The following is a 14,561-nucleotide window of genomic DNA, read 5'->3' on the forward strand; positions in this document are numbered from 1 at the left end:
GAATGACTGCATAATTTTTTTTATTAAATAAATCTTGAAATTATCATCAAATAAAAGCACAGATGGTCAGACGGGACATTAGAATATCTACAGATCACCGTGTAGTTGTATTTCACACATTACTTATAAAGAAGACACAGGAGAGGATCTCAGACAGACAATAATAGGACTAGACACTTGCTGTCAGTGATAGTGTTGCTCCATTAACAGTTAGCTCCCTAATGGCCTCCTTTGGTTATTCATTCCTCTTCATGTGTCTGTCTGTGGCCACTCCAATCGTCAGCATTATTATAATTAATATTCAAATAGCAGCAAGCGGAAAATTTAAGAAAAATCCTTTCATTTGAACAATAATATTTTCTAGTGTTGCATTTGCTTTACGAAGAAGTTTATTTGTCAATTTAATACAGATAACAGGGTTCATAAAGCAGTGCAAGATCCATTAATATCACAAGAAAACATTTCTAAACAAGTAAACCTGAACCGTTCCTCAATAAAAGGATGCAGAGATTATTATTAGTTTTTTTTTTTGCAACATACAGTTTTGAAAATATAAAAATATTCAGATTATTTTCAATGAGCCATGTTACCTGTTATGTATCCCTATCTGTGCACTACAGTTCTATTCAAAGGTAAAGTAAAAGCCTCTATGTTGCTCATAAAGTCACATTCAACCATTGATACACACAAAAAAAGGCTACATACACTATATAGCACATCTAAACAAGGATGCTAACATTAACAGTCAGCTTATATACAATTTGCATATGAACAACTTTTGTCAGTCATTGGACATACATTCATAAATGACCTTATTAGTGTGTGAAACACATATTGATGAACAGAAAATCTAATTTCATGAAGTAGGGATTGGTCGACTGCAGTCCTCACAGGGTTTCTCTGCCAGTGTATAGTTTGCACTTGTTTTGTTGCTCTGTTAGGGGGAGAGGATAATAGAGTAGTTTACAGATGCACCTGGGGCTGTAAAGCTGTGGAAATGCAGACAAAACTCAACTGATCCCCCATTTAAATTAATTCAAATTGGTGCTTAGTTACAGCCACGCTACTCAACCTCACATGGATGGAATATCCTACTTAACACATTTGACAATTTGATGACCTGACTGTAATATTACTGTAGATTTGATTATATGTTTTCTTGCACAGACTTTTCCATATATTGTCCCTCTTCAAAATAAAGTGGAATTTCTATCCTTGGCAAACCTTTAGAAAGATGACGACCTTATTCAAATTGTAATATGGTTACTGTTGAAGACATTTGCATTGCAAACATTCAAATATAGTCTTGAAGGCTCTCGTGCATCCAAAGTGACTTTAGTACTTAATGATATGCAAAGCTTTGTTCTCTTACCTTTCAGTACAAGCTCCACTTCTTCACTCTCCTCCACAGCTACAGGCTTTAGCAACAGGGCGAAAAACACAGCGATGCCTATCACCTGTAGGACAAAGACACGGCAAAGACTGCTGTAACAAACACTTACTGTGACCCTGTATTATTGAAATAACTAAACCAGGGGTCATCAACCTTTCTGACACTGTGAGCTACTTCATAGGCATGTATAGTCTGAACCAGTTTAAAAATTCTTAAATACTTCATTTTCACAGTTTCACATTAATTAGAGCAGTGGTTCTCAAACTTTTTGGACTCAAGTACCACCGTTCTCTTATATCTGAATCCAAGCACCCCCTTTGTACAGCTACAAAATTTTCCTCAGTATACTATTAAAAAAACAACTATAAAGCACAACGATGGAATGAATGAGGGCTAACACACATTTTAGATGATCTAAATTTTTAAATAGCTGGAAAGAAATAGCATTTAGTGCCTTGTGAATTGATTTGAACCAAGACTGACCTTTGTATTTTCAGTTCATGTTATATTAAGATAATTTTCTTCATCAATTTTATGATTATCATTTGAAAACCAAAATACACATTTTAAATCCCCATATTTTTCATGCTTTTGTTTGTAGATTTTTCACTCTCCCTCCCGCAACTACCCCCTGTAGTGCCATCGCATACCCCTAGGGGGTGCACCTACCGCCAATTGAGAAACACTGAATGAGAGGGTAAGATAATAAGGCGAGCAGTGACCTAAAAAAGATCGGAAATGTTTAAGTTTCAACATGCAACATTTTATTTCTCCTAATTTATTTGATAGTTTCGTTTTCTACATTTCATAGAAAATCCAGATGTTGCTATTTTCACTTGCTACAAATGAACAATTTTTAACTAATCATAAAACATTGAGTTTTAAAAGATATATATATTTTTTTATTTTATTTTTTATTTTATATCATTATATATATAACTTACCACAACCCATACACCAAGTCTGCAGCTTTAAAAACATTTGTCACAATGTTTTTGTGAATATAAACATTTAAAGAAGGTAATTTAATACTGAAACTTTATAGCAATATTTAACTACTAAATACTAACTACATCAGTCATATGTATTTATCTTTGTGAGTTTGAATCCTGGAAAGTAAATCCAATTTTAGATGGAGGCCCCTCACATGGTCCATGTGGGCTACCTGGGGCCTGTGGGCTTCATGTTGGTGACCCCTGAACTAAACCATTGATCATTCTTTGATCTGTGACATGAACCCACTCACCTTTAGAGGCTGCAGTATGAAGATGCTCTGAAAAAGGGAGAGTCCCAGAGACAAGACCCACTTAATGGACTTTTCCTTGCCGTACTGAAAACCGTACAGTAGAGTGAAGAAAGTCGAAACTCCACTGATGGACACCAGCAGAAACCAACCCAGGAACACACACCACCAGGGCAGCCAGCAGCACGCAGAATTCTTCTTCTTCTTCACAGGGGGCGGGCTGAGAAGGCAAACAACACTTAAGTTAAATTTGACCTATGACTATGCGTGTGTGTGTGTGCTGTGAGGCTGACCAGTTGGTTAAATGGCTGCTGAAGACCATCTCCGACTTGGAAACCAGCAGGTTGGTCAGTGCAAGGATCTGCTGATGCTCCTGTGAGCTAGAGAAGTGCTTCTCGTCCAGTTGGTGCAGGCCCAGGAGAAGGTGGCAGAGGCCGGCCAGGAGGAAGCGGCTGCAGTGCACCCAATGGGGGTCGCTCTCAATCTCCCCTGTAATGTGTTTACACACTGATCAGTGTCTGAGGAGAGTAGTAAAGCTTTGTCTTTGTATACAGAACACATTTGGTTTTTTTTCCGTTTTGAAGAAAAATCTGGAAGCTGTTCGTCAATTAGGGTCTTGTATGAATCTTTTTTTTTTTTTGTTGAACCACACATTTTCTTCAGTTCATCAGGTAAAAGATGCTGCCTCCCTTGGTTTACTTTGAGATTAGAGGTGACTTTGACTTTATGTATGTGCTTGTTTGTGGTATCAAATTCAAAGAACTTTATTTTTCTGTTAGGAACTTCAGTTTTAGTTACATCCCGACCAAGAAACATGAAAGACAATAGCATATCACATTGGGGACAGGTACGGGAGTACTGGGGAGCAGCCACAAGAGCAGCGCTCCGTTTCATAGATGAGAAATATGAAACATAAAAGTGTGCCTCGGTAAGATCACTTCAGCTGGCGTATGGTAAAAACCAGGAAGTGCATACCCAAAAAAAAATAATTATAAATAAATATAAATAAAAGAGGACATGTTTGTCAACGTCTGTTTCCGGTTTTAAATCACAATCAACTGGAAAGTTGTCGCACGTGAGGAAACACCTTGCTCCGCCCATACGGTGCCCATAAAAGGTCAAGTGAACGCCGTTAATCAATATCCACTAATGGACCGAGGGGAAAAAACGAGCAAATAAAACCAGTTTTACTCATTGCAAGATGGAGGTATATATTGTTGAGGTGGACACACGCGGGAGAGTGTAATTTGGTGACACGGTGCGCATTACGAATGCCAGAAAGGGAGATTGTGTTGCATTGCCTCAGAGCGTCAGACTGTGACTGAGGTGAAAAAGAAATGGTCAGACATAGAAGCGGAGGAGAAAATGTGTATCACTTTCCATAGGAAGAGAGTCTGTTCAACAGGTGGAGGAAAGAGCGCACGGGAGCTTATCTCACAGACAGAAAGCTGGAGGATCATTGGGGAACCCATCTGTGTTGTAACGGAGGTTGGAAGGGGCACAGATGCACTATATGTGCTTTGTAACTATACCTAATTCACAATATTTATTTTCAAGTAAAACCGTATTTTTCATCAGTCCCAGGGTATTTACTGGTCGGTGGTGCTGGGGTGAGTGAGGCCTCGTCTGTCCTCATACCACAGCACCTTGTCCTCACGGGGGTCCTCATCCTGCCTATAGATCTCGATGGTCTCTGAAGATCTGCTCCCTCCGGAGTCTCCAGTGCGCCACGTCCTCCAGCAGTGCCAGATAAGCCACTGTGTGTCTCTACACATTGTAAGTGTGTTCCTTTTTATAGCAGCTACAGGTGTTGTAGCCAACTGATCAGCAGTTTTGCACAAATATCATGTGATTTTAATTACAATTATTATTATTATTATTATTATTAATAATAATAGACACAATATAAAACTGTATAAAGTAGACACGCACACATCACTCACTCCCCTGGGGCGTCAGTAAAATGTTTTTCTCCTTCGTTTTTCAAATACATCATATATGACATGTATTGTGAAATGTGCAATGTTTGATTATTTCACACAAATGTATCAATTTCAGAGAGCTGTCTTTAATTTCATTCTTCTCCTGTTGGGGTCGAAGTTTCCCATTTCCCATGACTTTGGACAAGTTTGTTTTTGTAAGTCCCAAACTTTGCTTATAAGTGCATGGCGTACGCTTTCTTTTGTACGTACGCAGCGTTTATAAATGAGACCCCTGATGAGGATAAGTTAGTGTGGTGCTCAAGACCACAATATCCGAGACCAGAATGCATAGAGACCAAGACAAGACCAAGACTTTTTGGATTCGAGACCCGAGTCAAGACCAAGTCAATACTGAGGCCATAAAATCAATTTAAAAAACCATGACAAGGTTGAACAGTTAAAGAACGCATAAATCAAGGATATTTATCATTGTACCAAATTCTTCTCCTCATTATCACATTAATAAAGTTGAAGAATAGCAGAATTCGGTGCTGGTCTTGATTACCCTGGAAATCCAGACAAAAATCGATCTGTATTACGGCTAGACCTGGTACAGGGGTCTGGTCTTGGCCACCCAGAGGCCGAGACGAGACCTAGAACAAATGCTTTTGAGTCCGATACAAGGCCAAGACCTTTATAATGTGGTCTCAAGACCGGTCTCGAGTACTACATTAGGATAAGTTTAGTGAAATATACTTTAGAAGGAAGAAGAATGGGAATAAAGACAAACTGAACCTTGAATATTCTGGATTAGCACATGTAGTTTGTCTAAAGCAGCAAGAAGATCAGCAGTGGTCTCAAGATGAGGGATTTCAGACATCTGGTTTCTCTTAAAATTGCACGTTAATGAAATAACCTCCTCTGCATCCTAAGAAAGAAGAACATCAGATCATCATTGAGCTAACCCATTCCATAGATAAGTAAACTTCTTTCTGCAAACTCACCCTGAGTAGTGTCGGCACAGTGACTACAGATGGCTGTGCATTTGCTTTCTCCTTGTCTTCTTTTTTTGATTTTGATACAATTCGAGGTCGAATGCTTCGAAAGATGGTGATGATGAGGATGTTGATGGGGAACATGAGAAGACCGCTCTGAATGCCCACTATTATCTCCTGCCAAGTGAGCTTAAATGATCCTGGAAAGCAGCAAAACACAAATCCTCAATTTTGCCATACCTTACCGATATGTATTACTAAAACATTCACTAATTCAAACTTACACAGAATCATTTCCAAAGGCACATCTTTGGGTACACCTTAGTACCAGTTTGAGCTGCCACCTTTTATTGGGGCTTAGTTTTAATGATACAAAATTTCACTGATTCTGAGGATGTACTGTATCTGAATATTAAATGATACATTTGACCAGAAAACTATGAATGTGGTGTAAGAATCTGTAAATTACCTTTTTTTTTTCGTCGTGTCATGTTGCCTAAATTTGTTTAAAGTTAGACTTAAAAAAAAAAAAAAAAAAAACCATTGAAAATTATTTTGAACTATTAACAGCAAGTAGAGTAACCTTATACAGTGAGATAATTTGTTTTATTGGAATCACAGTGTTTAAGTAGACTGATTTTTGTCTTATTCTTACTATTGTGCACAAGTTTTTGAAAGTGCTAAAAAAGCAAAAGACTGCATTTACCAATAGAAAAGAGCACTGCTGCGTTCTTATCTTCAGGTAGGTTCCAGAAGGCAATATTGATGGCCATGGTGCAGAGCAAGAGGCACATGCAACAGGAAACCCTTTGTGCTCGTGTAAAGGGGCTCCGTGAGGGAGGATCCATGATGGACACCCAGATGTGTTCATCCCTGAAGCCTGTCCATGTTCTGCTCTGGAAAATGTTCCTAGGGGAGAGCAAGAGAAATGATGCAACTCATGCATGGTGAGCTAATATGTTTAATTCATGCTGTGACTCTCACCTGAAGCTGGCGATCTCGTGAGTCTTTGCAGCGTTAAAGGTTTTTTTGGTTATACCAGCATCTTTCTCAGCGCTCAGCCAGCAGTTACAGAGGAAGTGCCACACACGGTGTGTTTGCAGGTCCTGTACCACCACCTTATTTATGTACCTTTTAATGAAGAGCGTTGCGAAGAACAACTAGATAAATTCTATATTTCAGGGTTGTTTTTAATTTTTTTTAATTTTTAAATGCAACTTCATTACCAAGGAGTTGGACAAGTCATTAAGATCATCTCGCCTTATAATGCTGCATTCACACCAGACACAGCGCAAAAGATTTGTGCGTCCAGGTTACATACAAACTCAACGGGAAGGTAAGAAGCAAATTCTTATCCTGTTGGGCAGCGCGGAATGATTAGCGAAAGCCAATCAGAGTCCTTGTTGTCAATGATGTCAGGCCGTCAACACGAACACTGGTCTTTTTACCCGTTTTAGCATGGAGGAAAAAATAATCGTGGCGTGGCCAGTTTTTGTTCCAGGACCAGGAAGGATTTGGCGCAGCTCCTGAAGAAAACAGTGAAACTCACAGAGTTGGATGCATCGCTGGTTAACCTGGTGAATCCAGGAACGCCGGTGTCGAGCATTTTGACGGCTCTTCAGCTTCCACAGAAGATAAAAAGCAGCGATTTTACTGGGGTCCTTCATAGTTGGTGAAAAGAAAGGGAGTCTGGTTGGCGCCTTGTACAGTATATGTTCGCTTTAGATGCGCATATGAAGCGAATATGGGGAAAATGTTTTCAATCCTATGGAAGCATTCATGCGGTGCCCATGTCACAAAAATTCGCGCTGCATCCGGTGTGAACGCTGCATTAGGCACTTTTGTATTTCTCCAAGTTATAACATGGCTTTCAGCCCGTCAACAGAAGTAAACATTTTTCTATGATTAGTAATAAATGTGCTGGTAAAATATCTTCAGTCTTTCGCACCATGCTGGATGACTTCCAGAGTTGTCGTGTTGCAGCCTAAGGGTTTGGAGGTCGCCCAGCGGAAAGGGTGTGGCCAGTATGAACATGTCAACATTCCCCCTCATAAAACACCTTCTTGTCGGGATCGGTGAGGTCATGCAGGCTACTTTCTCCTTCAGAGCCACTTAGGGTAACAGTGACCTACAGGATTGAAAAAGCCTGATGATCACACACTCCTTACGTCTTTATGCAATCTTTTTTTCTCATTGGTCGCTTATGCTTTGCATCTTAGAAATAGTTAAAGGGTGTAGTTTTGATCTAATAGTTTAATTAGAACTACAGCCTGTGAAAAACAATATCTAGATAGTTGATCGTCAAAGTAACAGTTATTTAATGGATAAATTAAAATGGTCTTACAATAGCACTAGTCCCAGCATTCTTGCGATGCCCCGTTTGGACACTGATCAGATAGTTGTACAGAGCTCCGGGGTGATTATCCTCCAACAGTGTCATCTTCCTCTGTTTGGTCAACAAAAACATACTGTGAGGTGACAGGTTGTGAGCATACATGTTATTTTGTGCAACATGGCTGAAGAGACTGACCCCTTTCTGAGCCCTGCGGTCAGCATAGCAGGCCCACAGCAGAGTCAGAAGGTAGAGTCCGAAGAAAACGCAAAGCAGGGCCAGGACCACATAGTTTCTATTCACAGTCGCAAACAGTTCTGCTGTGCGGGAAATATCCACATAGTTTGGCATAACAAAGAAGGAGCTCCCGAAGAGTGTGAGGTGGTTACACAAACATTGTGTGAGCTCTGGTGTAGAGTCCTCTCCGACCTGTGGTAAAGTCACCACGTGTGTGTGTAACCAAAGCGGTTACACACACGTTTGTTTAATCAGCAAATGCTCATTTCAGCAGAAGTTACAGCTGTAACTAGGGATGTAACGATTAATAGTAAGGCAGTTTAAAAATCGATTCATAGGTATCACGGTTGATACGCAGTACTTTTTTTAAACAGCAGAGGGCGCTATATATTTATCCCTCTCTTGTTTAACAGTGTAGGCAGGCGGGCGGAATCTGCTACTACTTTCTTTCTGGCCGCCTTCTACTCCTAAATATGTTCGTAAATGATTCCTTACCCCTTTAGCACTGAAAGAATATCTGTAATATTACATGAATATCTGTAAAAGTCACATTTATCTATTAGCTCTGTCTGCTAGCACATAGCATCTCTTCTTCACTGCACAGACTAGCTGCATGGCAACCGACCACTGGGTTACCACCCTCTGCTGGTCCAAACAAATATCTGACGTAAATGCAATGCAATGACTGTTTTTTTTTTTTTTTTCAAAGTCCAATTGTTAAGGCACAAATACATTTCAGTTGCACTTTTAAAAAGAAAAAGAACTATTATGCAGTTTTGCATTGTTTATTATAGAGCCAGAATTTAAATTAATAGGCTTCTTCTTCATTTGTATTATTCCTTTATTTATTTCATTCAAGATTTATTTTTAGGTAAATTGCATTGTTTTAAATAGTTTATCAAGGGATTCTTTTGACGATGAAAAATAAAAGGAAAATAATACAGTATTTTGTAAAAAAAAAAAAAAAGGAATATTTTTCAGTCATCATTTGTCTACAGTCCCATTTGTAAAATAAATCGTGAGAGAATCGTATCGTGAACCCAGTATCGTGAACCCAGTATCGTGAACCCAGTATCGTGAACCCAGTATCGTGAATCGAATCGTATCGGGAGTTGAGTGAATCGTTACATCCCTAGCCGTAACCTTAGTTAGTGAGAACTTTCCTTTACAGCAGGGTAGAACTTACCATGCAGCCATCAGTGCTCCACTTATTCTTCTCTGTGTTCCAGAACAGGCACTTATTCATAAAGGAAGTCACTCTCAAAGTCACGTTTTGAGTCTCACTGTCATAGATTGTGGTAGTGACAAACCAGGATCCTGGAGTGTGACGCATCATTTCTGGTGTTATTAACCAGCGAGAACCCACTAGAGAAAAAGGTAGTGGTAAGGTGTACTGTATAGTTCATCTAATAAAAAAAAAATCAGAAACTTGTTTGTGTTTTTAGGGATGTTGTACAAACTATATGGTCCTAGTAAACAAAAAAAAAACAAAAAAAATCAGTTACACTAACACACATCGGTAACTACATAATAAGGTGTTTTACTTATGAAGCAATGCTTTCTACTCATTTGAATCATTCTGCCGGCTGAATTGATGAATTTGGCCTATGGGCCTTGAGTTTAAAAGAAGGTCATTAAAGTCTCCGTATATGAATCATCTTAAGTAAACAGTTCTTTTGAAGGTTTACAATATCTTATTTGCTCTCAAATGTGTGTAAAACTCAGCAACAATGTCCAAATCTATACATTACATAGGATACCTAAGAATGTTTGTTGTGTCACACAGAAAAATATTTGTACTAATATTAGTTGACATTGCACTTTTACACATAAAATCTGCAGAATCAGAGTATATGTTACACAATGACAAGTGTGATGATAGCAACCTGTGTCGTTCCAGATGACTGTGTTGGCAGGCATTGAGTCAGGAGACCCATGAGACAGGGTGGAGTTTCAGAGACACATTAGTATTGGGCTCCACGCTGAAGATGACGGTCATTTCTGGGTCTGTGATGTTCATCGTGGTCACTGACTGTTCCTCTCTCGTCAGCTGAATGTATTGTTCAGCAGCTCTGTCGCGTTTGGACGAGGAAGATAGATCTAAACAAAGCATAGATTTATATTTAAAATGTGTCATCACAGACATTGTGTTTTTATAATCACAGCGGGGGGCCACACAAATGTGATTGTATCTGTTCCGAGGGCCACATTATCAACATTTTCTGTCTTTGTGATTTTGATGTTTTGTCAGTTTTTAGTCATTTGTGTGTTATTGGAGTCATTATGTGTGTTTTTGGTGTTTGTTGTGTTCTTTTTGTGATTACGTGTTTTTTTTGTTGTCATTTTTGCATTTTTGTTGTTGATTTGTGCATTTTTAGGCTCACTTTCTAAATTTTGTTGTTGTTTTTTTGTATTTCCTGTCCATTTGTTGACAGTTTGTGGGTCTTTGGACCTATTCTGTAGTGTGTTTTTGTAGTCATTTTGTTTGTTTAAGTGGTTGTTGTGTCTGTCTTTGTTGTCGTTTTGTGTTTTATGATGTATAATTTTGGTTATTTTTTGAATTTTTTTTTGTGTGTGTTTTTGTGTAGTTTGGCATGTTGCTGTCAGTTTGTGTGTTTTTGGGAGTTAATTTGTGTATTATGTTATTATTATTATATTCCTTCCAACTCTGATTTAGAAGCTCTAGGTGCAATAAAAACAAGTTTAAAGCCCGGTTGTGGAGGTCGACATATTTGATACATAGTGATTACTTCATTTCATGTTACTCCAACCACTTTTATGAGGTTAAAAGGCAGCCGATGGTTGCCATGGTAGCGTAGACTTACCCATTTTTAAGGTGTCTTCCTTGTCTTAGCTGGAAGGCATGTGTAGACTTGTTAGTAAGATGGCTGATAGTAGCGTCTAAATGCTGCGCCCACCAACATTTTCTGATTTTTTTTGTTTCCTGGTTAGTGCAACATAAAGTTCATCTACTGTAACATTCCTGGTCTTATTAGAAGTAATATCACAACGTCCAAGAAAGTGGACATTACATAACTATGTGCTAAACAAGTGGGATTGTAATGCTATTTCACCACAGGCTCATTATGGTCTGGAAATACGGGGGGGTAAAGCTTAACATAATAACTACATGATATGCAAACGCTGATTGGCATAAATCTTGAAAATGGCAATGCCCACATTTTAAAGAGATATTCCGTGTGTTGATGAAAACTGGACAAATCGTACTACTAATGCTCATTCACAATATCTCAGAGAAAACGTGGACAATTGTTTTTTAATCTTTTAACACCAAACATTTTCTTAATCTTGTTTTAGCCAATCCATACGATGAAGACTTCCCCACAGTTGTCAGCGTTACCACACTAATGATAAAGTAGCTAATGAGCCTCTCTAAAGCTCTACCTGAATCCTTTCTGGGAGGTTTGTCAGTCTGATGTTGGAGCCATTGTCCACCTCTGAGAAACCACATTGCTGAGGACACCTGATATACTCTCATCGGCTGGATGAGGATTGTATACGAAGGTGGCCAACTAAAAGAAGAAGAAGCTGGTTGTAAAGAGTTTGTGGATGCCAAGAGTACAAAAACACAGTGATCATACACACTAACCTGAGCTGTGATGTTGCTGTAACCTTGAAGGTGAGGCGCGAGGGCTGAAAATGAAGGAAATTTCACCCTCTCACCCATCTTCCACTGAACCTAACTCTCGGTCTCCAATTTCTTTAGGTAGCAGTCTGCGGAAGGAAAATCCTATTTCAATATTTGAATTTATTTTAATGTAGGTTTTTGATAACTTCCTGAAAATAAGTATGTATGGCTCTTGTAAGTGTGAAAGTACTCACGTTGATCTGATAAAGGGTGCCTAATGGTGTTTGAGGACAAATAGTCTTTCAGGTCAGTTCCCAAACAACAAAGAAATTTCCCAAAATATTTCCAAGATGCTCTCGTACAAAGACTACAGGAAAAAAAAAAAGCTGCAGCATCTGATACTGCTCAGTGTGTATCTCAATCATGTTTCCGTCAGTACAAAAACATACCAGTGGGTTGGGGTTGCCGATCTAGATCACACTTAGTCAATGACAGATGCAGGATTCCAATACTGCAGTTAATGATCTGACTGATGATGGTTTCGTTGTTTGATTTTAAGTTTTGCGTTGCTTCAAGCAAACTACTTGATACAGGTTAGTCCTTGAAGAAGGAAAAGACAGAAAACATTGAACATGCATGAAATGCAGAGATTAAGACAAAGACCTGAGCAAATACGAGAATACGAGTCTTTGCGTAATGACTCTACCCCACCCTGACGTTGTTTGTTGGCTCTCCCCTGTGGTCTCCACTCGCCTCAGCTCACTCATTGCTTCCTGTGTCACAAACAAACAACCATTACCTTTGAGGGATTTTCTGTGTAATGTTGACAAGCAGAGGACTTTTTCACCTCAAGGAAAATGTCGATGTCGTTGAGGTTGCACCCATGCCCTCCACACTTTCTTTTGGGCCCTGGAATCAAATGTTTGTGTTTTTTTTGAGAAAGAGAAAAATGCACACAAATGTTCAAATAATGTAAGTCTCAGTCTCACTTGGATGCTGGGCGAGAAGTGTATTCTGGAAATAAACATAAACAAGCAAACAATACAAACACATTAGAGCTGAACCTGAAAGCAGAAGAGACTTGTTTTTATCTGAGAATGGCACCTCTACCTTTTTCGTCAAAGCAATATCTGAAACCATAAAAGAAGATTTTAACAAATTCAATGTGTACTTTTAAATGAAATGGTCATAAACATCAAACATTGAATTGTCTCAACATTTATTGCATTTTACCTCCGTGTTAATCTTTTGATACAATGCATCAAATGGAAACAATTACGCTTGATATTGTACAATATACCTGAACAAGTAGATTAAACTAAATGGTTTGAATGGTATCTCTCAGGCAGTGATGAAGATTTGCATACCGTGAGAGCAGAGAAAGCCTCGGGTCTGATTGCAGTCTGACATTAAGACCTGAAGAGGGTTGAGCCTCAGGTATGTGCAGCTGTCACCAATTTCTGGAGAAACAAAAACACTCATTAAGTGGGATATGACATCAAATAATGAATAGATCTTTATAATCCCTTCTGATTCTGAAAAGTACCAGTCAACAGGTAAATGATGTCAGCTCTAATACGTCATCTCTCAGTGTTTCATAATGTTTTTTTTAGAGAGAAAGAAAGATTCCTGTAAAAGTTTACATTCATGTGTGATAAGGTGAGAAATATGTGAGAGGATGCCTTGGACTCGTTGAAGACTGCAGCTTACACATTATTAGCTTGGACTAATAATGTATAATGCTATAAACACATTAACTGGGATAATAATTAGAGTAAGTGAAAATAAAACAAGTTTTCAAAATAACTCTTCACATTCTTGTTTTTGTGTTTTTTAAAGTGAGTATGGTGAAAAATAATCATCACGATAATTGCTTTGTGACATTGAGATGTAGTTGAGATGATCTTAGTGGCCATCACTGTGCTCTGATGTTTTTCTAATACACGCTCTTCTGTAGTCTGGATAAAAGTGACAATGAATTGGACAAATCTATGTATATTTTTTCCTCTAAATTAGAATGTGTTAAATTTTTATTACAAAATACATACAGTATGTAAAGCAGTGAAATATTCAAAAAGATTATATTAAAGCAGATTCAAGTAAAACTTCTTCATCTGAGGATGTTTTTTTTTTAAAAACATGTTTGATGAGAACAAGTCAAAGAACTTTATGGATTTCTCTTTGAATTCAGAGGAATTTACAATATTTTTCTTTCTACTAAGTATTAAAAAAAATGTACCAACAAAAATCATGAAAATGCTCTTTTGTTGTCACTAAAGGTTTAGCCCAAAGACAATGGCTTTTATAATACCAGTCTGTGAGAGCACAACACATTCTGACACTAGAACCCGAAAGAAAAACCAGCTCTTAATAGTGACATTTATGATTATATAGTTATTCCAACCATGTCTGTATAGACCCAATCCTCCTCCGCCAAAGTACTCAAACCTATTCAAATGTAGTCTGACTTGCAAACTTTCCCAATAATTTCCAACACATATACCTTTAATCCCAGTATTACTGGATACAAAACAAATATGTATCATCTCAGTTTGTGCATTTCCTTCACTTTACTCCTACTTTATTGCACTTGAAAATAAAACTAATGTTAAATAATCTAAACATACTATTTTCTCTTTTGTGTTTGAATTGTTGACACAGAGGGAAAAGAATAAATGTTTCACATACTTATGATGGGTTTGTGTCCTTCCTTTTGGATCTGCTTTTCCACCCACCAGCTGAATTGGTTGATGTCTTTCCCTCTGCTGATTTCATCCAGGAAGATTATCATTGGGTTGGTCAATACTCCAAGGAGCTGTCCCTCCATTCTCATACAGGGTGTTCCTGGCC

The 14,561-nt window shown here is 38.4% G+C and overlaps 2 protein-coding genes across 2 annotated transcripts; both read right to left on the reverse strand.

The window, feature by feature from the left end:
• Window positions 1–85: 85 nt before the first annotated feature.
• On the reverse strand, window positions 86–7,600 carry LOC114458244 (polycystic kidney disease protein 1-like 2). The gene is made up of 9 exons (XM_028440605.1): window positions 7,502–7,600; window positions 6,538–6,684; window positions 6,260–6,462; window positions 5,563–5,753; window positions 5,354–5,486; window positions 2,930–3,125; window positions 2,640–2,856; window positions 1,373–1,457; window positions 86–934 (listed from the first exon to the last, which is right to left on the reverse strand). Exons 1-9 carry the CDS (start codon window positions 7,585–7,587, stop codon window positions 888–890), a joined length of 1,305 nt encoding a protein of 434 aa, XP_028296406.1. The 5' UTR covers window positions 7,588–7,600; the 3' UTR covers window positions 86–887.
• On the reverse strand, window positions 7,589–10,061 carry LOC114480122 (polycystic kidney disease protein 1-like 2). Its single transcript, XM_028473974.1, has 5 exons — window positions 10,009–10,061; window positions 9,309–9,487; window positions 8,084–8,314; window positions 7,898–7,999; window positions 7,589–7,681 (listed from the first exon to the last, which is right to left on the reverse strand). Exons 1-5 carry the CDS (start codon window positions 10,040–10,042, stop codon window positions 7,589–7,591), a joined length of 639 nt encoding a protein of 212 aa, XP_028329775.1. The 5' UTR covers window positions 10,043–10,061.
• Window positions 10,062–14,561: the final 4,500 nt, after the last annotated feature.

Source organism: Gouania willdenowi, chromosome 3, assembly GCF_900634775.1.
Source record: "Gouania willdenowi chromosome 3, fGouWil2.1, whole genome shotgun sequence".
Classification (NCBI taxonomy): Eukaryota; Metazoa; Chordata; class Actinopteri; order Blenniiformes; family Gobiesocidae; genus Gouania; species Gouania willdenowi.

Coding starts and splice junctions, on each gene's coding strand:
- LOC114458244 (XM_028440605.1), bottom strand. CDS start 7,587: ATGTTCATACTGGCCACACCCTTTCCGCTGGGCGACCTCCAAACCCTT. Junction 5,487..5,562: donor CTGTGCCGACACTACTCAGG/GTGAGTTTGCAG, acceptor CTTCTTTCTTAG/GATGCAGAGGAGGTTATTTC. Junction 2,857..2,929: donor AGCAGCCATTTAACCAACTG/GTCAGCCTCACA, acceptor TTGCCTTCTCAG/CCCGCCCCCTGTGAAGAAGA.
- LOC114480122 (XM_028473974.1), bottom strand. CDS start 10,042: ATGCCTGCCAACACAGTCATCTGGAACGACACAG. Junction 9,488..10,008: donor AGTCATCTGGAACGACACAG/GTTGCTATCATC, acceptor CTTTTTCTCTAG/TGGGTTCTCGCTGGTTAATA. Junction 8,315..9,308: donor GGAGCACTGATGGCTGCATG/GTAAGTTCTACC, acceptor ACTTTACCACAG/GTCGGAGAGGACTCTACACC.